Source organism: Grampus griseus (assembly GCF_964374135.1).
Source record: "Grampus griseus genome assembly, chromosome: 14".
Taxonomy (NCBI): domain Eukaryota; kingdom Metazoa; phylum Chordata; class Mammalia; order Artiodactyla; family Delphinidae; genus Grampus; species Grampus griseus.
Window position 1 is genome coordinate 35,394,469 of NC_139008.1, and position 23,616 is coordinate 35,418,084.

The 23,616-nt window shown below is 53.3% G+C and overlaps 1 protein-coding gene across 1 annotated transcript in view; it reads right to left on the reverse strand.

The window, feature by feature from the left end:
• The window catches only part of MGRN1 (mahogunin ring finger 1), a 52,555-nt gene that overhangs the window by 19,236 nt on the left and 9,703 nt on the right, over nucleotides 1–23,616 (reverse strand). The window contains 6 exon segments of the mRNA XM_082670020.1: nucleotides 959–1,008; nucleotides 1,691–1,757; nucleotides 9,409–9,526; nucleotides 10,596–10,742; nucleotides 11,396–11,484; nucleotides 13,063–13,181. Coding sequence (XP_082526146.1) covers nucleotides 959–1,008; nucleotides 1,691–1,757; nucleotides 9,409–9,526; nucleotides 10,596–10,742; nucleotides 11,396–11,484; nucleotides 13,063–13,181 — 590 coding nt within the window.

Below are 23,616 nucleotides of genomic sequence, written 5' to 3' on the forward strand. Positions count from 1 at the left end.
TAGTCACCATCTCCTCCGACAAGGCTGGCCTGGGGAGCACAGCTGGTGAGCCCAGAGATGGAGAGGGCCACCTCCACCACGGCCCCAGGAGGCCAGGGAGAGCACAGACCCAACGTCGCCAGAGGGGCCTCAGGCCCAGCTCCACGGACCCCCTGGGGCATCTGGAAAGACCCAGATCACAGGGAGGAGATGGGCTCTGCACTTAAGGCTTTCAGGGCTACAGGTACACCCTGGGCTGAGGAAGCCAGGGCTTGGAAGGACGTCCAGAACAAGCGGTCTGAGACTGGTTTCCTCGTGAGGTCCTTGCTCCTCGTCCATCTGGGCCACAGGCCGGTGCTAAAAACACAACTGCACAGTGCCGACCAACGTCAAGGAACACTACAAGGTGGGGATCAGCCGTAGCCTTTTCAAATAGGGGACACACCCCACTACGCTGGCAGGACTCTCGGTGACCAGGGACCCTGTCCCAACACAGCTTGGCCCTCGCTCGCTGCATGGACGGACGCATGGAACTGTCTGGACCCCGGTGAGAGGACCATCCCTAGAACCCGAGACACCCTAATGCAGAGTAAGTGGTGGGGCTGACTGTCCTCACCACCAGCCAACACCCCCACCACACACCATAAACACGGCCACAAAGCATGGACAGTCAGGGGCCTGGGGACTCAGGTCTGGTGGAAAAAAGGGCAAACACCTAAGTTCAAATACACATAATGCTAAAAAGGTAGTAGTAAATGAATCCTTCCATGTAAATGGTCTCTTTATATGCGGGGCACCCCCAACTCGGGGACCCCAGGAGAGTATGTATGTCACGTCTAGGACCGTACTAGGCAGGTGGCAGACCCTCGTCCACCCCACCAGCATTTACTGGGCACCTAGTAAATTACTGGGCACTGCGTGCAGGATGCGATGACAAATGAGGAGTCGGCTGCACGATCAGGAGCAAGATGGCACTTACCTTCTCAAAGGCGGCCAAGAGCACGTGGGCGTGGCCGGTCACTTCCACACCTGCCCGGGAGAGAGGAGAGTGGTCAGAGCCGGCCTCTACCACCCCTGGCCCCCTGCCTCAGGCCTCCTCTTTCCAGCTGGCACGTCCCCAGCTCTCAGCCTGCAGGCAGGGCCTGGTCCTCTGAGGACCCACTGAGGTCTTGTCCTTGCCTCGCCCTCCTCTGCCTGCAGCTCCCTCCGACCCGCGCACCTCACCCGGCCCCAAAGCAGCCACTGCCGGCTGCCCACGGTTGGCTCTGCTCCCGTCTCACTCGGCATGGGGACAAGCCTAGGCCGGGCAGGGCTCCGGTGTCTGCACCCTCGCCCGGGACCCCACAGCCCACAGCAGGGGCAAGGAGAGGCCAGCAGGACTGGCAGGAAGAGGCAGGCGGCGAGGGGTCAGCGTGGCACTGGCAGCCTTCATCGTTCCACTGCGGGGTGGACACCAGCACTGGAGGCCTGTCTTGCCACTGTCAGCGCCGCGAGAGCCAGGCTCTGCCACAGGGGCGCAGGGACGGCACCAGCAGCAGGAGACAGAGCGCTCGGCGCCCGAGCCCCTCGGCCCCAAGCCCGCCCAGCAGGCTGAGCCGACGTCGTCCGCTGTTTCTGGACTGAGATCCCCGGACCTGGCTGACTAGGGTGAGGAAGGCCTCTTCCCAAGTGTGCACGCCTGGAAGGGAGACCGAAGGGAAGGGCCACTCACCGTCCCCCTCATCCACCACAGCCTGGATGACCACTGGAAACGTGCCCCGGTCCAGGTCAAAGTTCAGCTGCAGAGAAAGGAGGTGACAACAGTCAGACTGAGCTGGAGGGAGTGGGTGGGATGAGTAGGAGGCGTTGAGGTGACAGAGCTGAGGCCAGACAGGCGCCCTTTTCTTCTTTGTGGTAAAGCAGATTAAAAGGGCACATTTGTGTTCTAAGTGTAACTCAGTGTCATTAAGTACATCCGTACGGTCACGCGACCGTCAGCACCATCTTTCCTGGAACGTCCTCGCCAGCCCTCAGCGGGCCGCCCAGCCCAGCCCAGCCCTTGAACCTCCATGCTGCTGCGTCTGTAGATGGGCCGACCCCTGGACATTCACAGAAATGGATGCACACAGTATCTGTCTTTTGTGTCTGGTGTCTCTCAGGCAGAATCATCACGCTGCAGGCGCCTCCCCCTTAAGGCCGAGTAGCACTCCCCGCCTGGCCAGACCTCACTGTCACCCATTCACCTGCTCAGACACCAGGCCCCCCTTCGGCTGTGTTGAGCGGGGCTGCCTCTGCTGGACTCTGCTGGGTGGACCCCTAGGCACGGGAGTGCCGGGTCCCACAGAGATCCCGCGTCTAACCTTGTGAAGAAAGGCACCCAGCTCGGCCGCAACAAAGACGGAACCAACGTGAAGGAGAGACCACGTGGCTTGTCCGAGCTCACGGAGAAACCTTCTCTCACTTTTCCTTCTCCTCCTGCTTAAGTCCTCCGGGGATCTCCGCTGCCCTCTGGCTGCAGGCCACGCTCCTCCCCACGTGTCCACTCAGGTGCAGCTTCCACGGCTTCTCCCCAGTGGGGACCGTGGGGAGGTCACACAGAGCCTGCAGGGCAGAGGCGCTCAGCCAAACACACCCACCACGGGAAGGGTGCCCAGCGGGTCCCTGGCCATCGGTGGGCGGGCAGGGCCGGGCCGGGGCCAGTGCTGGGACAGGGCATACTCAGCACTGCCAGGTTCGGGTCTGGCTCTACAACCTGAGCATCAGGTCCCGGTCCTAACGCAAAAGTTCCGAGCAGGCGGCCGAGAGAGCACGCGGTGAGCACCAGCCCCTGGAGCTGCTTGTGTCCAGGCAGCGGGAGCCGGGGAGGGAATTGGCCCAGGAGGACCACGTTGGGTAGGGACTCCAGGGCACGGGGCTTGGTAGGAACGTGTGCGCACGGATCCACACGCGGAGAGGTGTCCAGGCCTACCCAGGACCCACAGCCTCAGGGTAGAAGGGCTGCACCACCAAAACTTGGACCTGGGAGAGGGAGGGACCCGCTTTCCCCGCTCCTGCCTTGCTCGGGGGTGCCCCACGGGGTGGGGGGGTGACCGCCCGAGACAGGAGTCACACATCCTCTACAGCTATCCCGGGGCCAGGGGCCTCCCACACGCCTGCTTCTGCCCTCCCTACACCGAGCCAGGGAACAGGGAGCCATCTTGCCAACGACCATCCCGCAGTTACCCCGGTGACGACGATGACGATGATGACGATGACGACGATGACGAAGCTGAGGTGGGTGTGATGCGCAGGTACTGCCCTTCCCAGGCTGTAATCAGGCCCAGGAGGGGAGCTATTCAGGTGACAGAGCTGGACGGGGAGCAGTGCAGGCCCTGCCACCCCCGCGCTTCCGGCCTGTTGCTGAAATATAGTCGTCAGCGCTGACGTGGCGACTTGGTTGCTCTGAGGAGCTGCCAGTGATTTGCATTTTCTTTCTCTCTTGCACACTGAGTGCTGCCTCAGCACCAGCTGACGGGTGGAATAAAAGACACTGGTCTGGGGAGGTGTGACGGGGGCTCCTGCCCCGCTGGCCGTCGGGTTCACGATGGACAGCCTGGCTAAGTAAGCACCCTGCACCCCGACTTTATGGACCCCTGCGGCCACCTGCGAGGGAGGGACTGTTTCTATTTCCAGCTGACAGATGGGAAAGCAAGGTTCGCAGAGGTGGCATAACTTGCTGGATGCTTCATAGACAGAGTGACAGAGCCAGGGTTGCCTCCAGGCCTCGCCCACCTGTGTCCTCCCAGCTCCTGGGAAAGGCCATCACTACTTCCTAGATGCCGCTGGTACTTCTGTCCTGGAGATTCTGCTCTTATCAAGCCTGACCCACCTGGGGCCTCCTGTCCAGCCCTGTCCAAACCCTACTGCAAAGGTGCAAATGACTGTTGTCCCACTTTTCAGGTGGCAGCACCCCGACTTTCCCTGAGGAAATGTGGGAACAACTTCTCTCCTAGCCTGGTACTGTGTGGCCTGGCCAGAGGATGGTATGTCTACCTGAGCACTCTGGGACGCAGGCGGGGACCGCACCTCTCACTGGTCTGCAGGGCGCCAGCAGAGAGCGAGGCCAGCTCAGCAGGAGCATACCCTTCCTGATGACACGGGCCCCTGCAGACACCCAGCCTTTTCAGAATCTATGCCAATTAGTTCCTGATTTTCTTTTCTTAAGTCAGACTGAGGTGTTTCTGTCACTTGCAACCAAAGAAGTCCTGACACAGACACCACTTTGAAGGCTCTGCCGCAGCAGCCTTCCCGGCGCCTCCCACGAACATTCAGTGCCCAGACCACAGGGCAGCACACTACATGTGACATTTGTCCAACAGACTTGCAAACCCAACAGAAGACGCGGTGCTGAGCCAGGGACAGAGGTGGAGACGACAGGGCACCATGACCCCCGCTCTCCCCAGACACCAGGGCCTAGGGGTGGGGGGGAAACCCTGGGAGTACAGGGACCTAGGGAGCAAGGACCACCTCCTCCCAGACTCCTGCTCCCCAGAGCTTGGCACATGAGTCACGCCCCAGAGCCAAGCATGCGGGGAGAGGACAGAGACTTCCACCCTCCCAGAGAGTCTGAGGGAGACGCTTTTTAGTTTTTGGCCACGCCGGGCAGCATGTGGGATCTTAGTTCCCTGATCAGGGATCGAACCCGCGCCCCTGCAGTGGAAGCTTGGAGTCTTAACCACTGGACCACCAGGGAAGTCCCAGGAGACACTTATTTTTAATGCAGGGAGTGAGGCTTTCTTAGGGAAAAAGGCAGCCAGGTCAGGAGAGAGAGCAGCAGCTGACGGCAGCAGGAGTCCCGCCCAGGCTCCCCTCAGGCTCTGCTGTCACAGAGGAGCCGTGGACGAGGGTCTTTGCAAGGCCTAGGTCAGATGGACACTGGGAAATAGGGGAAAGGCAAGGGGTGGGGGAGGAGGGGACGTGGCTTTGACTGAAATAAATGGAAGCCCATGAGGAGCTAGTGGGAAAACTGCAAAGAAGCCCCACGAGCCACGAGGAGATCTGTAGGTGTTGACCTGGAAAGACTCCACATCATGGTGCAGTAAGAAAAGAAAATGACGCATGTGTGGGGCAGGGGGCATATGGGAAACCTCTATACCTTCCTCTTAATTTTGCTGTGAACCTTAAACTACTCTAAAAAAGTCTTACAATTAAATTAATTTAAATTCAATTAAAAAGCAAACTGCACCCAAGAGGAATGAAAACATACATCCACACAAAGACTTGCACACAAATGTTCACAGCAGCAACATTCATGATGGCCAAAAGGCGGAGACAACCCACATGTCCATCAGCTGATGAAGGGCTAAACAAAATATGATCCCATCCATCCAGTGGAATGTTATTCAGCCATAAAAAGGAATAAAGCACCGATACATACTACAACCTGGACAAGCCTTGAAGACATGATGCTGAGTGAAAGAAGCCAGCACCAAAGGTCACATAGTGTCTGATTCTGTTTATGAGAAATATCCAGAACAGACAAATCCAAAGAGACAGAAAGTGGATGGGCAGTGGCCAGGGGCTGGGGGAGGAATGAGGAGTGATTGCTAGTGGGTAGAGGGTTTCTCTTGGGGATGACAAAAAAGTTCTGGAGGTAAGGCAGTAGTGACGGCTATACAACTCTATGAATATAGTAAATACCACCGAATTATACACTTTAAAAGGGTGAGCTGGGGACTTCCCTGGTGGTGCGGCGGTTAAGAATCCACCTGCCAATGCAGGGGACACGGGTTTGAGTCCTGGTCCGGGAAGATCCCACATGCCGCGGAGCAGCTAAGCCCATGCGCCACAACTACTGAGCCTGTGCTCTAGAGCCTGTGAGCCACAACTACTGAGCCCACGTCCCACAACTACTGAAGCCTGTGCACCCAAAGCAACAAGAGGAGCCACCGCAATGAGAAGCCCGCTCACTGCAACGAAGAGTGGCCCCCGCTCACCACAACTAGAGAAAGCCCGTGTGCAGCAACGAAGACCAAACACAGCCAAAAATAAATAAACAAAATAAATAAATTTATTAAAACAGAAACAAAAAAATAAATAAAAGGGTGAGTTGTATAGTATGCAAATTATGTCTCGATAAGTTGTTTTAAAAAAAACAAGCTACAAAATAATATTTGTAAAGTATGACTGCATTTTTGTAAAAAACAAATGCATACAGGAGAAAGTCTAGAAAATACACCCCACATGGTCAGAAGTGGTCACTTCTGGAAAAGGAGACTGAACTGGGAACATTTTGCTTGACAGATTCTGTGTAATCAGAACATTTTACTATAAGCATACATTACTGTTATAATCTTTAAATAGGCAAATCTGGGGAAAACGGCTAAAAAAAAAGGGAGAATCGCCAGGCCTCTGATGGCACAATGCTTGCAGCTGAAGGGACGCCTGTGTCTGGAGACATCTTCAGCTGTCACAATTGCAGCAAGGGACATTCCTGACACCTGGTAGGCAGGGGCCAGGGAGGCTGCTCAACATCCCACAGAGCACAGGACAGTCTCTGCCAGAGAATGACCCAGGACCCAAATGTCAACAGCACCGAGGCTGAGAAACCCTGGTATAAAGGAGAAACCTGAGTTTGGTGCCAGAGTGTCTGTCACAACTCTAACACCTACCAACACCCGCTTCAATGCCCTCAGCTGGCAAGGACGTCATGCCAGGATGTAACAGCATCCTTCTGCTCTCCGTACAGCTTAACTTCCAGAACCTTCTATTTATGGCAAATCTTAGCCGTTTCCTAGCTACAGTAACGACTGATGAAGTTTCCATTTAAAAATACATGTAATAGGGCTTCCCTGGTGGCGCAGTGGTTGGGAATCCACCTGCCAATGCAGGGGATGTGGGTTCGAGCCCTGGTCCGGGAAGATCCCACATGCCGCGGAGCAGCTAAGCCTGTGTGCCACAACTACTGAGTCTGCGCTCTAGAGCTTGTGAGACACAATTACTGAGCCCGTGTGCCACAACTACTGAAGCCCGCGTGCCTAGAGCCCGTGCTCTGCAACGAGAGAAGCCACCGCAGTGAGAAGCCTGTGCACCGTAACCAAGAGTAGCCCCCGCTCGCCATAGCTAGAGAAAGCCCGCGCGCAGCAAAGAAGACCCAACGCAGACAAAAATAAAATAAATTCAAAATAAAAAAAATAAAAATAAATAAAAATACATGTAATAGAGGGAGGAATTGGGGGTGACTGCTTAATGGGTGCAGGACTTCCTTGTGGGTGATGAGAACGTCCTGGAACTGCCCAGTGGTCACACACTATGAATGCACTGTCACTGACGTAAGTTTATATTGTGTGTATTCTATCACAGTAAAAAACACCTGTAAGAAAAACTGAGCTGATTTCAACAACATATTAGTGGGAATTCTCTTTCGGTCCAGGGGTTAGGAATCTGCACTTTCACTGCCGAGGGCCCAGGTTCGATCCCTGGTCAGGGAACTAAGATCCTGCAAGGTTTGTGGTGTGGCCCCCCCCCCCCAAAAAAAAGAACATCTTAGCTGAAGTGATAATCAGAAAAGGCAAAGATGAGGACGGGGTCCCAGGATAACAACACTGGACAGGCCCACCAGGCCACATGCTGACAAGCCGAGGACGCAGGTTCCCTGATGCACTGAGGGAGCCAAGGGGGTGCCCTCGTGGAACACCCAAGACTGGCTTACAAGTCAGGTGTGCGCTCAGGACAAGTGACCCAAACCGCTGGTGATACAGGACATCTGCAAACGCACAGGGGATGTTTCAGGGCCAAAATGCCAAAACTGGGTTATTTCAGAGGTCACCAAGCTGAGGTGCAGCCTCAGCCCAGCCGCCCCGCAGTCACCATAGGTGGGGGCACCCACTCACCTGCCCTCCCAGCCCCTCTGCCCTAGGGGAGCTGCCCCATCCCATTCACAGGAGGGTGGGTGGGACCAGATGCACCTGCCGGGCATCTGAACCGGGAATGTGTGCACACGGGGACGGAACCATCCTGACGGCACGGGGCTGTGGGCAGGGGGCCCCCAGGACTGCTATTCAGCTTGGCCTTTGACTTCGAGGGCCCCACCTGGCTTCCAGAAGACCTGCCCTTCTCACGTGGTAAAACAGAGGGGGCTCCTGTTGCTCGACATCAAAGCGCTCTGACCAGCAAGCACACGCGGCCGGGAGTAACTACCAGGGCGTGGCCTTCACCGTCTGACATACCCGTGATCCAGAACCTTCCTGGCAATTCCCACACCACACCATACCCTGCTACCTCCAATCCTTCCCACTCATGTATTTCAGTAACATAAGACGGGACTACCCTCTGTCAAAAAAAACTAGAGAATTCAGCTACGTCAAAGAAGCCAGACATGAAAGGCCACATACTGTACAGTTCCATCCATATGAAATGTCCAGAACAGGTAGATCCAGGGAGACAGAAAGCAGATTAGTGCCAGGGGCTGGGGCAGGAACAGGGATCAACTGTAAAGGGCATGAGGGATCCTACTGGGAGGATAGAAACATCCCCAAACTGGATTGTGGTCATGGCTGTGATCACAGATTTACTAAAAATCACTGAATTGAACACTTAAAATGGGTGAGTTTTATGATATATAAACTCTAACTTAATAACCTGTTTTTTTAAAAAAAACAAAATAATTCAGGGGTGTACACAGTACTGATACTCACACTGTACACATGTAGTGTGTTTGTGTGTGTCTTCCTTATACCAAGCTCCTTTGCAGAAATAACTACTGTCTTAAGCTTGACGGGGAACCTTCTCTGGCTTTTCCTCAAGGATTATGTACACATACATGTACCTGCAGAAGTGGTCTTGTGCACATCTGTGGCTGCCACATATGTGCGATTACATGGTATTTGTCTGTAATGTGCTTTTCTCCAAGCCCAGGAGGTGCTTCCACATCAGCACGTACAGCAGACATAAGCTCTGTCAGCTACTCTAAGGCTCACGACATCCCAGAACGGAGCTGGACTATGGTGCCCCCATTATGTATACAGGGGGTTCCCATGATGTCAGTGAACCAAGCGATACCTCCGTAATGGACATGTAGATTGTTTCCAATTTACTACTACAGACAGAGCTGCAGTGAGCACCCTCCACATGGTGTAAATCACTGTCCTTAGCTACAGAACCACTGGGTGGGAGGCATCCTGCCAGGCTGCAGCCCCGTGGCCCTGACAACCATACCAGAGCCCATACGGAGCTTCTAACTGCTGCTGCTCCGCCCGGCCACGATCATCCAGTCCAGCCAATGCCTGCACCGACCACAATCCACAGTCCAGGTACCCCGACTGGGCACACAGACCTTGGTCAGCAGCCATTCCTGACACTTATCAACCATGTGAGGAATCTGAGTGAACAGGCCCCACTGTGCTTGCCCCCCTCCAGGGGAAGGAACTCGGGGAGGGGCCAGGGGAAAGGGGGGCCCAGCCAAGCTGTTACCTCATCATCCTTCCACTCCGAGAAATCGATCTTGAAGGAGGGCAGGGAGAACTGCTGGCTCACTCCCCGCTTGTAGTGGACAGTTTCGGACTGCAGGGCCGGGCTCTTGGGGGTGTACCTGAAAGGGCCGAGAGAGAAAGGACAGTGAGACAAACTCTCTGCCGCATCCCATTCTCCCAGAGCCCATACCTGCCCAATTACTGTTACCTTTCCAGACTTGGCTACAACTTTCCACTAGGCTTTTATGGTTTGCTGACATTTTTGAATGAATACAGTACAAAAATGCACAGTGCAAAGTGACCCCAAGCCCCGGCCTCACGCGTGCTCCCAGCCACCTGCTTCTCTGCCCCGTCCACAACCCGTGTGTCACTCCTGGGAAAGCTGAGGCATAATCATGCCTGCATGAGCAGGTGTTTCTTCTTTAATATTCAAACAGCAGTCCACCTACAATCTGCTCCGACCACTTGTGTGCCCGAAGCTGTCCCACAGTCATCACAGATGGAGGTGCCGTGTTCTTGGGACACTGCATGGGTTCCACCACGGTTTTACTCTAATTGATTCAACCAGGCCCCCAGTGGTGGACACCAGGCGGTCGCCAACATCTTGCTATTCCAAACAAAGCTTCCAGGACTCTCCTCTGCACACATCTTAACCACACATGCAAGCATGTCCCCAAGATAAATTCCCAGGAAAGGAAAGGCTGAGTCAAGCAGCACACACATTTTCAATCCTGGTAGGCTCTGGCATCTCCCTATATAGGAATCCAACCCAAGACCCTCACCCACCTCCCCACACCTGCTGTCCCTGGGGCCTCACTCAGTCTCTAGGACAAAGGACACTCTCAAGGGCCTTGGCACGTCCGGCCTGAGACTGACACTGGGGGAGGGGCTGCTCTTACACGAACAGGGACTCACAGACCGAGCTCTCAGCCACCACTCCACCCCCGGATCAAATCTGGCCTCCGAGGGGTTTCCTCTGACAGGACGGAAGTGGGTGCGTTTCTGCCCATCCTGCCTGGGTCTGGCCTTACAGCCTGGAGGCAGGCCTGCCACGGTCATGCTGAAGTTGCAGATTTCAAACTTTTAGGGCCAGCAGGGCCCTATTTCAAATCAAAGCTCCGAAAGTTCAAATACACAATACAGACAGAAGCAGAACCACTGGGCCTGCCAGGCCCCACGGGGACTCACGCAGCCGTCCCATTCAGGAACTCCTCCACTGCCTGGCAGTAGATGGTGATGGCCACCCGGGCGTCGGCATCGAAGGTGAACTCCAGGCTGTAGAGGACTCGGGGCTTTTCGCCGTCCTCAGTGGGGCTGTCAGCACCGTCCTTGTACCTGCCCGGGAGACAGAGGAACAGGGCAGGTCAGGGGCTGTGCCTGCGACGGTGTCCCCACCCCATACAGCACCCCCGCCCCCGCAGGGGCCCCAGAGTCAGCTGCCTGGCTGCATCCCACCTTCCTAGGAACGTGGAGGCCGTTCCCTGTTTGGACAACAAGGCCCAACAACGCAGGGTCCTCCTTCCCTTGTCTCCTGCTCACAGAAAGGGAGACTAGTCCTCTGGGTTTAGAAATGGCCCCGATCCCTCAAGTCTTCCGGGTTTGAGGCGGTTTCTCAGCCCACTGACGCGCCGGCTGGACTGCTCGAGGCAGTGGGGGTGTGCTGAGCGCCGTAGGGTGCCGAGCGGCATCCCTGGTCCCTGCCTGCCAGATGCCAGTAGCACCGCCCTCACCCACCCCCAGCTGTGACAACCAAGACTGTCTCCAGACCCGGCCCAACACCCCTGGGGCACAGGTGCCAGGCTGAGGCCCGGCTTAAGGCTGGAGTTCCACAGGCAGAACCTGCGGGCCCCTCCCCTCCCCCCCCGCCCCCCAGGGAATCGAGTCCTGATTCTACACAAGGGGGAGTAGGGCCCAGGGTCACTCTCTCCCAAGCACCAGGGGGCCCATGGGGGGCCACAGCGCGGCACAGGGCGGGGGGGAAGGGTTACCTCACGAGCCGGAGGGAGTCTTTGCGGATGTTCACCAGGCTCCTCAGTGTCTTCACAGGCTCATGGGGGGCAGGGGTGACGTAGGGAAACTAGGAGGGAAAGAGCAATTCCAGGTAACCCCCAGGGCATGGCAGCGGAGGGAAAACAGGGCTTCATCAGAGCAATGGTCACAACCCTGCCTGATCATCCTGGGCCCTCGCACTGACCACAGGACAGCACTCCCCTCATCCACATCCAAGGAAACCACAGGCGACACGGCCAGCACGTGGGAGAGCCGGGACTGGAACTGCCCTGAGGATTCTGGGTCCCCAGTTGCAGGAAGGACCCTCAGCTAGGTCCCCGGGGCAGAGGTTAGGGTTGGGGCTCTCAGGCCACGTTCCTGGAGGTGGGACCTGTCGTCTCACTGCTGCCCTGAACAAGGCAGGCTCTCCACACAAGGACGATAGTCAACACAGATTTCGGAAGGGACTTGCGCCCACACAGGCACGCACGCACGCACACGCACGCACACACACACACACACGGGTGCTGTAAAACTGGTGGTGTCTGGAAGGCTTGGGCACGGGGTCAGTCTCCTGCTGGTGACAACGCACTGAGTCTTAGCAGATGTTTTCACTGGGAAGCCGGGTAAAGGACACCCGGGGTCTCTCCATCACTTCTCACAACTGCAGGTGACTCTACGATGGTCTCAAGGAGAAAGTGACACAAGACAACAGATCTACAGGTGGCCTGCAGAGCCAGGTCCTGGGTCTGAGCCAAGGCTGCAAAGACATGCAAGGCAGGTTCTGCTCCTGCTGTCACAAACTCAGGAGGGTGGGGAGCTCAGTACAACGTGGAAGCCCCACTGGCCCCATGGGTGGGGGACCAGCACTCTGGGCCCCAGGCCAGTTAAAGGACCAAGACTTCATGTCAACCAGCTGCTCTACAGCTAAAACAGCCTGGAGACCCCTGGTCCAGGGGATAGCACCCCCACCAGGCCCAGGACTCAGCAGCCTTAGGGGACAGAGTCCAGTGTCTCGTGAGAGAGAGGGCCTCCTGCCTGGGCCCTTGGCCACGCAGGGGACCATTATCTCAAGATGCAAAACCCAGGCCCCTGCTCAGCAATCCCCCACAGCCCTCTCTCTCTCTTTAGTCTCCATCCATCAAACATTCCCTTCTTTATTGCCTGCACCCCACATACTAAACAGGGCAGGGTCTGTCCTTCCAGCCCCTGGAAGAGTCCTAGGTACACAGCAGGTGCCAAATGTGCGTTGAACGAAGGGACAGCAGTGTGTGGAGTGCACTCCTCTGGTGACTAGTGAGGGCGAACTTGTAAAAAAGAGTCCTGGCTGTTTGCGTTTCTGCTTTGGATCACATCTCTTGCCCACTGCCCTATGGAATGTGGATGTTCTTTTCTCTTTTGAAAGACAGCCATCCAAGAGGCCTGGGATGAAATCCAGAGCCTTCCTCAGCCCCACAGTCTGGATGCACTGGGTTCAGTAGCAGCTGCTCTGTACCCCAGGGACCAACCCTCGGCCATCCAGCCTCTAAGGGGGGACAGGCCTCACGCACACATCACATGCCCACGTCCAGATGGCACCTCCGCCCCGTTTGGGGAGACTCGGTGCCTGCTCACAGCCAGGGGCATTGCCACCACTGCCCACGTGCCCAGCCCCACCGAGACCCACCTGGACTGGGCGATTGCCCAGGAAGTTCAGATCCATGTTCTCTCCAAAGAGGTAACCTTCAGGGTGGGGGGTGTCGAATTTCTCACCTCCCATGAAAAAGTGGGAGGCAAAGTAGTTTCCTGGTTAAAAAAGGAAACACAACTGTAGACGATGAGGCTCAATACAGCCCAATGGGAGCATCTCATGGCCAAGAAGCTCAGCCTGAGAAAGGCCAGCTCCAGACACGGCCTCGGCCCCTCCACCTGGCCCGGGGCCTCTCCTCCCCACTCCTGGACTCATCCAGACCCCCGCTCCAATATCACTTCCTTCTGCAGCAGGTTGAACTGCGTCCCCTACAAGGACATGTCTCAGTCCTCACCCCTGGCACCTGTGACCTTGTATGGAAATAGGTACTTTGCAGATGGAATCCAGTTAACAGGAGTCAGACTGGATGGGGGCCCCTAAACCCAGTGACTGGTGTCTCCATAAGAGAAAGAGGGAGATGTGGACACAGACACACACAAAGGGAAGAAAGCTGTCTGACAACAGAGGCAGAGATGGGAGTGACGCAGCTACAATCAAGGAGTGCCTCGAGCCTCCAGAAGCAGGGAGAGGTGGGAAGAAGCCTCCCCTAGAGGCCTCAGAAGGAACCAACCCTGTGGACACCTAGATCCTGGACTTCTGGCCTCCAGAACTGTGAGAATAAATTCTGTTGTTTTAAATCACCCAGTCTGTGGCACTTCGTTACAGTGGCCATAGGAAACGAATACACTTTCTCTGACCCCCAGACTAAATCAGCCTCCCTGCCCCAAATCCGAGCCCTGAGAACTTTTTCACCTCAGTGCTGACCACAGTTTAAAACTGTGTGAACCTGAGTTATTTCATTTCTATCTGGCTCCCCTCCATGAAGACTGAGGCTATACGTCCCTGGCACACTTAGGCACTAAATTCACGTTTCTTGTAAACATAGATGGCTACAAGGCATCGGACATGGGTCAGCTTCAAAGAACTGAGCTCACAGCCTTGCTGGGGAAACACTAGAAGTACCGCCTCCCCCAAGCTTCCTGATCTGATACTTGCCCACTGTCCCTCGCTTCTCACTGGCACAGAGAAAGGCCAGGTAACCAGAGGGCCCTGTGAATTTTGTGGACCAGAGGGAATTCTGGGCCCCTTGAGCTTTGGTGGGTGCCGTGCATGGATCTGTGTGTCCTTCCTGAGAACCACAACCCCAGTTACGCGGGACACAGCCTTGGCTGCCTAGGCCGAGAGGCCCAGAACCAGGAGTACAGCCTGGTGGCTCTTGACTGAAGGGAACATAGCCAGGACATATCAGGCCAGGGCGTAACCCCAACCCACGCGTGGACCAGGAACCAGACAGAGCCAACTGCAGTGAGAGAAAAAGAATAAAGTGGTGACTAGTTAAATAAATACAATACTCCTGATTTTATGGAACACCATATAATAGCTGCTAAAGAGGGTCAAACAGACCTGGATACTGACACAGAAAGATGCTCACAGAATATTTGTTGGATGCATTCCAGAACCCCTTTTGAGAGGTAACTGCACACTTAGGCGTGCATGATGCAAGTTGTGAGTACACAGAGAATGGTCAAAAGGACGCACCCAAAAAGCTGCTGAGAAGTCAGTCGGGACCAGGTGCGGCATGGACAAAAGCCCAGACGTTCTGCTCCATGTTAGATCTTTTCACTGAACACGAACCACCCGTGGTGCACTTATCAGAATAAAAAGACTAAGTGTGATGCAGGGAAGCACCTGGGCCCTTCCAAAATCACCTGGGATTTGCACTCAGTCCCGTCTACCGCACTGAGAGCATCAGTGGATTTTAATGTGCAAAGGCTTTAAAATGGTGGTTGTTCCCACACTGGCCCTATTGGGGTGGGGCACAGGCGGTCTCTGGACCTGTCTCTGGACAGGTGGGCCTGTGGCCCACCCAACCTTGAGCCCGAATCACAGGGCAGTTGAGAAGGGTGTCAGCTGGGAGCTCTGGGGGAAGCCAGCTCAGAGCCACCTGGTCCGCCAGGACTACGATAGGCCGTGACAATGTCACACAGCACAGCTGACAAGCAAAGTCACATGCACTAGGCTCTGTGACAAGTCAGGGCCGCAGTGGCATGTGACAGAGGGTGCAAGAAAGCCCAGCGGCTGCCTGGGCCCCACCCTGCCAGGACCTCCACACTGCTCACAGGCCCTGAGGTGGATCCAGAGGCCGCACAGCACTGGTCTGGAGGGAAGGTTCCAGGCGAGGCGGAACTAGGCCTGGGGCCCAGCCATCCTTGCAAAGCCCTCCAGGAATAGACAGACCCCTGGCCCGGAAAATCCTGCTCCAACCTCGCCCTGGGGGGACCCCAAGGCCCAATCACATTATGTCCAACAAATCTCCAGAATTTCCGTTCCACAAGCAGAAAGTGGGTGAGGAGGTTCCCCTCTAAGAAGGCCCCATGTTCTCACCTCCTGGTATTCATGTCTCTGGGGAGACTTCTCAGACTGAACAGGGCTGACCTGTGTAACCAGCAGGACACTGTGGAATTGACGGAGTGGGACTTCCAAGGCTCTGGGGGAGGAAGCCGGCTGCCGTGCTGGACACTCAAACAGCCCCATGAAGGGGTCCATGTAGTGACAAACTGAGGCCTCCAGCCACCGGCCAGCACCAACCTGCCAGCCCTGCGAGGGAACCACGTGGGAATCAGACCTTGTAGCCCAGCTGACGGCAACCTCAAGGGAGACCCTGAATCAGAACCACCCAGCGAAGCTACTCCCAAATTCCTGACCCACAGAAACCGTGATAATAAGCATTTATTGTTATAAATGGCTAAAATTTGAATTTGTTACTCAGCAAGAGATAACTAACATGATGGGCTTCAAAATCCAGTCTGAGTGACCCTCTCTGGGCTCCTGAAAATAACATTTTTCTGTGGCCACCACGCTGTTCAACACCACCACCATCTACTGCTGGAGTCCTGCAATCCACTCCCCGGTCTCCCCACTTCCACAGCCCCAAAGGCTGTTTCCCACATCCCAGTGCTCATAATGAGGGGCCTTCTGATGCCTCCCTAATCACACCAAAACAAGTCCCAGACTCCTCCCCATGGCTTGCGGCGGACCCTGCCAACCTCGTCCGTAACCCCAGGGTCTCTGTCCTTGCTGTTTCCTCTGCTTATGAAGTTCTTCCCCAAGAGTCTGCCTTGATCTTTAGACCTCACGTGTCCTCCTCAACAAGGCCTCTTCTGATCATTCTTTTCAAAATTTGCAACTTCCACCCTTCCACCCTGCCTGCTGACCCCCCACTCCCAGCCCCCTTCCCTGCTTTATTCTCCTCCACAGCTCTGCCCACAACCTGACGATACACAGGAGGCCTGCACGTCTTAGTGTAGTTTTAAGCGTTAATAACTTCAGAGGTATAAATGCTACAAACGGAAACCTCCGGATTAAGAGGCAACGGATGAGGGTTTTTTTTGGGGGGGGCTAGGTTTTTTGGGGGGAGGCTTTAACTGTTTCTTTTCTAAATTAATGTGTATTGCCTTTTTTTTTTTTTCATGTTTGGCCACACCTCGAGGTTTGTGGGATCTTAGTTCCTGGACCAGGAATCAAACATGCACTCTTGGCAGTGAAAGGGCGGAGTCCTAACCACTGGACCACCAGGGAATTCCCTAATGTGTATTGCTTTAAAACAAGAAAAATTATTTTTAAAAGACTGGAGGGGGATTTCCCTGGTGGCGCAGTCGTTAAGAATCCGCCTGCCAATGCAGGGGACACGCGTTCGAGCTCTGGTCTGGGAAGATCCCACCTGCCGTGGAGCAACTAAGCCCGTGCACCACAACTACTGAGCCTGCACTCTAGAGCCCATGAGCCACAACTACTGAGCCCACGCACCTAGAGCCTGTGCTCTGCAACAAGAGAAGCCACCGCAATGAGAAGCCCGGGCACTGAAACGAAGAGTATCCCCACTCGCCGCTACTAGAGAAAGCCCACGCGCAGCAACGAGGACCCAACGTAGCCAAAAAAAAAAAAAGACTGGAGACATGGGACAAGGATGTTAGAGCAGTGACCATAAAAATCACAAAACTGGAACCGCGTTCTGGAAAAACCACTGGATCGTACATTTTAAAAGGGTGAAGTTTGGGCTTCCCTGGTGGCGCAGTGGTTGAGAGTCCGCCTGCCGATGCAGGGGACACAGATTCGTGCCCCAGTCCGGGAAGATCCCACATGCCGCGGAGTGGCTGGGCCCGTGAACCATGGCCGCTGAGCCTGTGCATCCGGAGCCTGTGCTCCGCAACGGGAGAGGCCACAACAGTGAAAGGCCCGCATACCGCAAAAAAAAAAAGGGTGAAGTTTGTAGCATGTGAATTATATCTCAACAAGGCTGTTATTATGAACTGGAAGCACTTCAGTTGTCAGCTGGTAAATCATCAACAAATTTTTTTGGTATTAGATCTTTATATGATCTTTCTATTTTTTGGCAAGTAACTTGGAATTAGATGCTATTGCTAAATCAAACCCCTGTTAATTCCCATCTACTCTATTTATGTGAACAAAGTTTCTTAACTTAAAATGAAAAACAGAACTAGAAGTGCTGTTGAGTCGTCTCATTCCAGCAACAGGTTCTATTCAACTGTGACTACATGTATTAACTGGGGGGAAAGCAGCCTATCCACTGACTTAAGAGATATATGTTCAATTTTTTTTTTTTACTATTTATGTTTGTTATTTATAAAAACTGTAGGGACTTCCCTGGCGGTCCAGTGGTTAAGAATCCGCCTTCCAATGCAGGGGACGCGGGTTCCATCCCTGGTCAGGGAACTAAGATCCCACGTGCCGCAACTACTGAGCCCGCACACCACGACAAAAGAGGCCGTGTGCCACAACAAAGATCCCGAGTGTCGCAACTGAGACCTGATGCAGCCAAATAAATAAAAATAAACATTAAAAAAAAAAACTGTAATATTTGTGATGTTTTGACCAACTGGTTATTTGTAATGGCCACTCAAATCAGGAGAAAAATTCTCCCTTTTAAGATTCTAATTTCAATTTATGTACATATTTTGGTTGCATACAATATAGGGACCAATAAAAGACTTTCAAGCATAAAAAGTTGGAAACACCTCACATGCTCGATAAGGAAATGGTCCAACACACCGTGGCAGTGACAGGATGGAATCAAACATCAGGTAAAGGAGGGAGCGGGGTCTCCGAGTATCAGCACAGAGCAGATGCAGAACCAACACAACTCAAACACGGAGGACGTGAAAACATATCACAACGCAGCCCTACAGCGCAGATGGTGGGACCCCACATTTGGAGGAGGAAGAAACCAACGTGGGGAGGACATGCCTGAGTCCACAATATGAAAAATGTAAACTGTGGACTCTGAATGGAGGGCATTCCCTATATTCCTCTCTCTATTTTCCTGTATGTTTTTAGATGCTCACACTTTTTAAATATTTATTTATTTATTGGTTGTGTTGGGTCTTCATTGCTGCACGCAGGCTTTCTCTAGTTGCGGTTAACGGGGGCTACTCTTCGTTGCGGTGCACAGGCTTCTCATTGCAGTGGCTTCTCTTTGCTGTGGAGCACAGGCTCTAGGTGCGCAGGCTCCAGTAGTTGTGGCTCGCGGGCTCTAGAGTGCAGGCTCAGTAGTTGTGGTGCACGGGCTTAGTTGCTCTGCGGCATGTGGGATCTTCCTGGACCAGGGCTCAAACGTGTGTCCCCTGCATTGGCAGGCGGATTCTTTTTTTTTTTTTTTGCGGTACGCGGGCCTCTCACTGTTGTGGCCTCTCCCGTTGTGGAGCACAGGCTCCGGACGCGCAGGCCCAGCGGCCATGGCTCACGGGCCCAGCTGCTCCGCGGCATGTGGGATCTTCCCGGACCGGGGCACGAACCCGTGTCCACCGCATCGGCAGGCGGACTCTCAACCACTGCGCCACCAGGGAAGCCCTAAGTGCTCACATTTTAACGAAAGGAACTTTTAAAGGAGGAATGTGCATCCTAGGGAACTGGCAGCAGCTCCCAGGTGTGTGCCTGTGTGTGTACAGGTGTATCGTGCATACGTATATGTGTGGATAGGTGTGTGTATATCGAAATGTGTGTGGTGTGTGTGTATGTGCACATGCATGCATGTGTTGTGCTTGTGTGTGCATGCATCTGTCATGTACACATGTATACGGTGTACATGTGTTGTGTGCATGCATGTGCATCTGTGTGTGCACACTTTGGAACCAAGAGGAGCAGGCAGGGCTATGAAGAGGAGAGAGGGAAAGAGAAAGACAAGACAACCGAGGGGGAGAAACAAAAAGGAAGACTTGGAGATGGGAAGAGAAGAGAAACCACCCCCACAGCCCCCAGGCTCTTCTTCCATGCCCCCGAGTCAGTGCCCCAGCCTGGGTTCCCCACAGAACCCATTGAGAGGGGATGGAGCCTGCCCCCACTTTCCATGTGAGAAACTGAGGTCAGAGATCACCAAGCTAGTGATGGAGTCACGGCTCAAACCTGCCGACACCAAGCCTACCGTGTGTCTTTTTTTTTAATTAATTAATTTATTTATTTATTCTTGGCTGCGCTGGGTCTTCGCAGCTGCGCACGGGCTTTCTTTAGTTGTGGCGAGCGGGGGCTACTCTTTGCCACAGCGCGGTTTGACAGACAGGGGACGGCAGTCAGTGGTGTCACTGCCGGTCACACATAATGAGCCACGTGAGAAGGGCGTCTCAATTGTGAAATCCTTCCAGACGGCCTGCCAGAGGACACGGGTCCTGATTTTGACCTAGAAGCCCCAGCTACCTGGCACAACCCACTCCAGTACTCCAGAGCCTCAGAGGAGCCATCCTCAAACTTTATGGCTAGTATGTGGGTTCCTCAAAAAATTAAAAATAGAACTGCAATATGATCTAGCTGTCCCACTTCTGGGTATGTACCCAAAGGAAACAAAAACACTAATTCAAAAAGATACATGCATCCCAATGTTCACTGCGGCATTATTTATAATAGCCAAGGTATAGAGGCAACCTAAGTGTTGTCAATAGATGAATGGATAAAGAAGATGTGATTGATATATATATATAGATAGATAGATAGATATACATATAATGGAATAGTACTGGACCATAAATAAAATGCAATCTTGCAATTTGCAACAACATGAATGGACCTAGAGGGTATTATGCTAAGTGAAATGAGTCAGAGAAAGACAAATACCACATGAACTCACTTAAGTGTGGAATCTAAAACACAAAACCAAACAAACAAAACAAAACCTGACTCATAGATATAGAGAACAAACAGGTGGTTGGCAGAGGGAGGGGGCTGAGTGAAATAGGTGAAGAGGATTAAGAGGTACAAACCTCCAGTTATAAAATAAATAAGTCATGGTGATGTAATGTACAGCATAAGGAATATGGTCAATAATATTGTAATAACTTTGTACAGGAACAGATGGTTACTAGACTTGTCATAATGTGTGCAAGTGTCAAATCACTATGTATCAACAGTACAAAACTAACATAACATTGTATATCAACTATCTATCTATATATTTATAAATACACATATTGCTTTCACCTGTCTTATTTTTTTCTTTTCCATTATAGTTTATTACAAGATATTGAATATAGTTCCCTGTGTTATACAGTAGGACCTTGTTATTCTATTTTATACACATTAGCTTGCATTTGCCAATTCCAAACTCCTGTTATCCCCCCCACCAATTTCCCCTTTGGTAACCATAAGTTTGTTTTCTATGTCTGTGAGTCTGTTTCTGTTTCATAGATAAGTTCATCTGTGTCATATTTTAGATTCCACATATTAGTGATAATTAGTATGTTTTTATACCTCACTTAATATGATAATCTCTAGGTCCATCCATGTTGCTGCAAATGGCATTACTTCATTCTTTTTTATGGCTGAGTAATATTCCATTGTATGTATGTACCACACCTTCTTTATCCATTCATCTGTCAATAGACATTTAGGTTGCTTCCATGTCTTGGGTATTGTAAATAGTGCTGCTATGAACACTGGGGTGTATGTATCTTTTCAAATTAGAGTTTTCTCTGGATATATGCCCAGGAGTGGGATCACTGGATCATATGGCATCTCTATTTTTAGTTTTTTAAGGAACCTCCATACTGCTTTCCATAGTAGCTGGACCAATTTACATTCCCAGCAACAGTGCAGGAGGGCTCCCATTTCTCCACACCCACCTCCAGCATTTGTTATTTGTTACATCAACTATACTTTAATTTTTTTTAATTATGGCTAAAACAAATCCATGTCTCTGTCCCCTCTCTGCTGTCGCAGCCAAGGGACACTCGGGCTCAGACAGCTCACCTCCTCTCTGCCCTACTTATGGGTGTCCCAGTGACCTGGATGACAAACAGATGAACAGCCACCAAAACAAAGACCAAGAGTGCCCTTCCTGGGAGGCTCCCAGCGTCCCCTCAACTGGCTGTTTTCCTTTACATAAGTCAGGCGTGGAAGGACAAGTCAGGTGTAAGGCAGACACATGTTCATCATCTTCCAGGATGAGGAAAATCAAGGCTGTTTCTGTGACGGCCTGTGGAGGTGGAGGCAGAGAGGTATTGCCCATTCCTCACGGGCCACAGAGTGAGCCGAGCAGACTTCTGGGGTTCCTTTCTGCTTTGTGTGTTCCACTTTTACACGTCTAGCTGTGCGCATGTGTGTGATGATCATCATTTACAAATGAAAACTGGAAACATTCTAGTTGCTTAAATGAATTAACCCTGCTAAAAGAGCCAGGTGCCAGGACACGCAAAGATCTCCCTGAGATCAGAGTCAAAAGGCAAAGTGTTGGTCAGCATAGAGAGCACAGATGGACTCTAGGGGAAAGAAAGGGTCAGGCAGGATCCATGCCAAACAGACAGGAATCTCTGAGAAGGCGGGGAGAGAGCGGGAACAGTAAACCATGCCCTCAATGTTCTCCCCAAGAACATTGGCTATGCACCCAGAGTTCTATTTTTTTAAAAATAAATGTATTTATTTATTATTTATTTTTATTTTTGGCTGCATTGGGTCTTCGTTACTGTGCATGGGCTTTTCTCTAGTTGTGGCGAGCAGGGGCTACTCTTCATTGCGGTGCACCGGCTTTTCATTGCAGTGGCTTCTCTTGTTGCAGAGCATGGGCTCTAGGTGCATGGGCTTCAGTAATTGTGGCACACGGGCTCAGTAGTTGTGGTGCATGGGCTTAGTTTCTCTGCGGCATATGGGATCTTCCTGGACCAGGGCTCGAACCCGTGTCCCCTGCATTGGCAGGCGGATTCTCAACCACTGTGCCACCAGGGAAGCCCTAGAGTTCTATTAAAACCTGAGTTTATCAAGAGACCAGAGTTTGGAACCCTGCTATAGAGTGAATGTTCGTATCCCCCAAAATTCACATGCTGAAACCTAAGCCCCAATGTGATGGTGTTAGGAGGTGGGGCCTTTGGGAGGTGATCCTGCCTGATTTACCCAAATCTCCCAACCTCTGAAACACCCACAACAGAAAGAACCTGGGCAGGACAGGTGCCACCCAGCATCCCTGTGGGGACAGCCACCACTACGACCACCACAGCCACAGGGCAGCTCCATGGCTTCATCAACTCCTGGTTTCCCCCAAGAGCTGAGTGAAGAGCCATCGTCAGAGGCAGAGCTCCTGCAGCAGGACATCCTCAGACTAGATGCCGTTCCAGGTGGTCCCTTAAAACGCAAATGAGATGTCTGCACACAACCCGGGACCCCTTCAGAGCTCCCACCCGCACCCCGACTCCTCAGGGGTTCACAGGCCTGAGCCCCTCACCTCCCACCTCCAGTCTCAGCAGCGGCCCACCTTCCTTCCAAGTCCTTCCTACACAGCAGTGTCTCTGGCCTCGAGGTCTCTGCGGGCTGATCCTCTGCCCACACTTTCACACCCCAACTGTCCTTGGCTCACCCCGTGCATTGCTCAGACCTCCATGTGCTCAGAGAGGCCTTTGCTCAGCACCTACAGCATGCAGAACACGGAGGGACCCCCACGCAGATGACCCTCACCTCTCCTCGACCCAGGAGCAGGACTGTGCATCTTGGAGATGGAATGCCCACATCCCCAGAAGCCCCACGAGGCCCAAGGGTCGTCTGTCTCAGGAACATGGGATCCCAGTGCCCTTTCCAGCGCAGTTTCAGGTAACCCAGGCTCCCCGCCTCACACTCCAGACACTCTGGACCAGGGACACTGATGTTATCCTCAAGGGCAAACATGCCTTGCTCAACCCACGGGCTAGGCTCCGGCTCATCACTCTGCAGACTCTTATTCTGCTCTGCGCTGCCCACCTCACCGCACCATCTCCCCGCCCTGTCCCGGATCCCAGAGCTCTCTCCATCCCCTCTGGCCCAATGGGTTGCTCCTGCCTTGCAACTCCCCGGAGGCCTCCCGTGCCCTCCTGGCAGGCCTCTGCCCAACTCTCTGCATGGTGTTGATCCCGACAAGCCCAGTAATCACTACCCTGGCCTGGACACAGCAGGAGCCCAATGAAGGTGGATGAATGACACCTTTATTCCTATGTGACAGTCATGGAAACTGAGGAACAGAGAGGT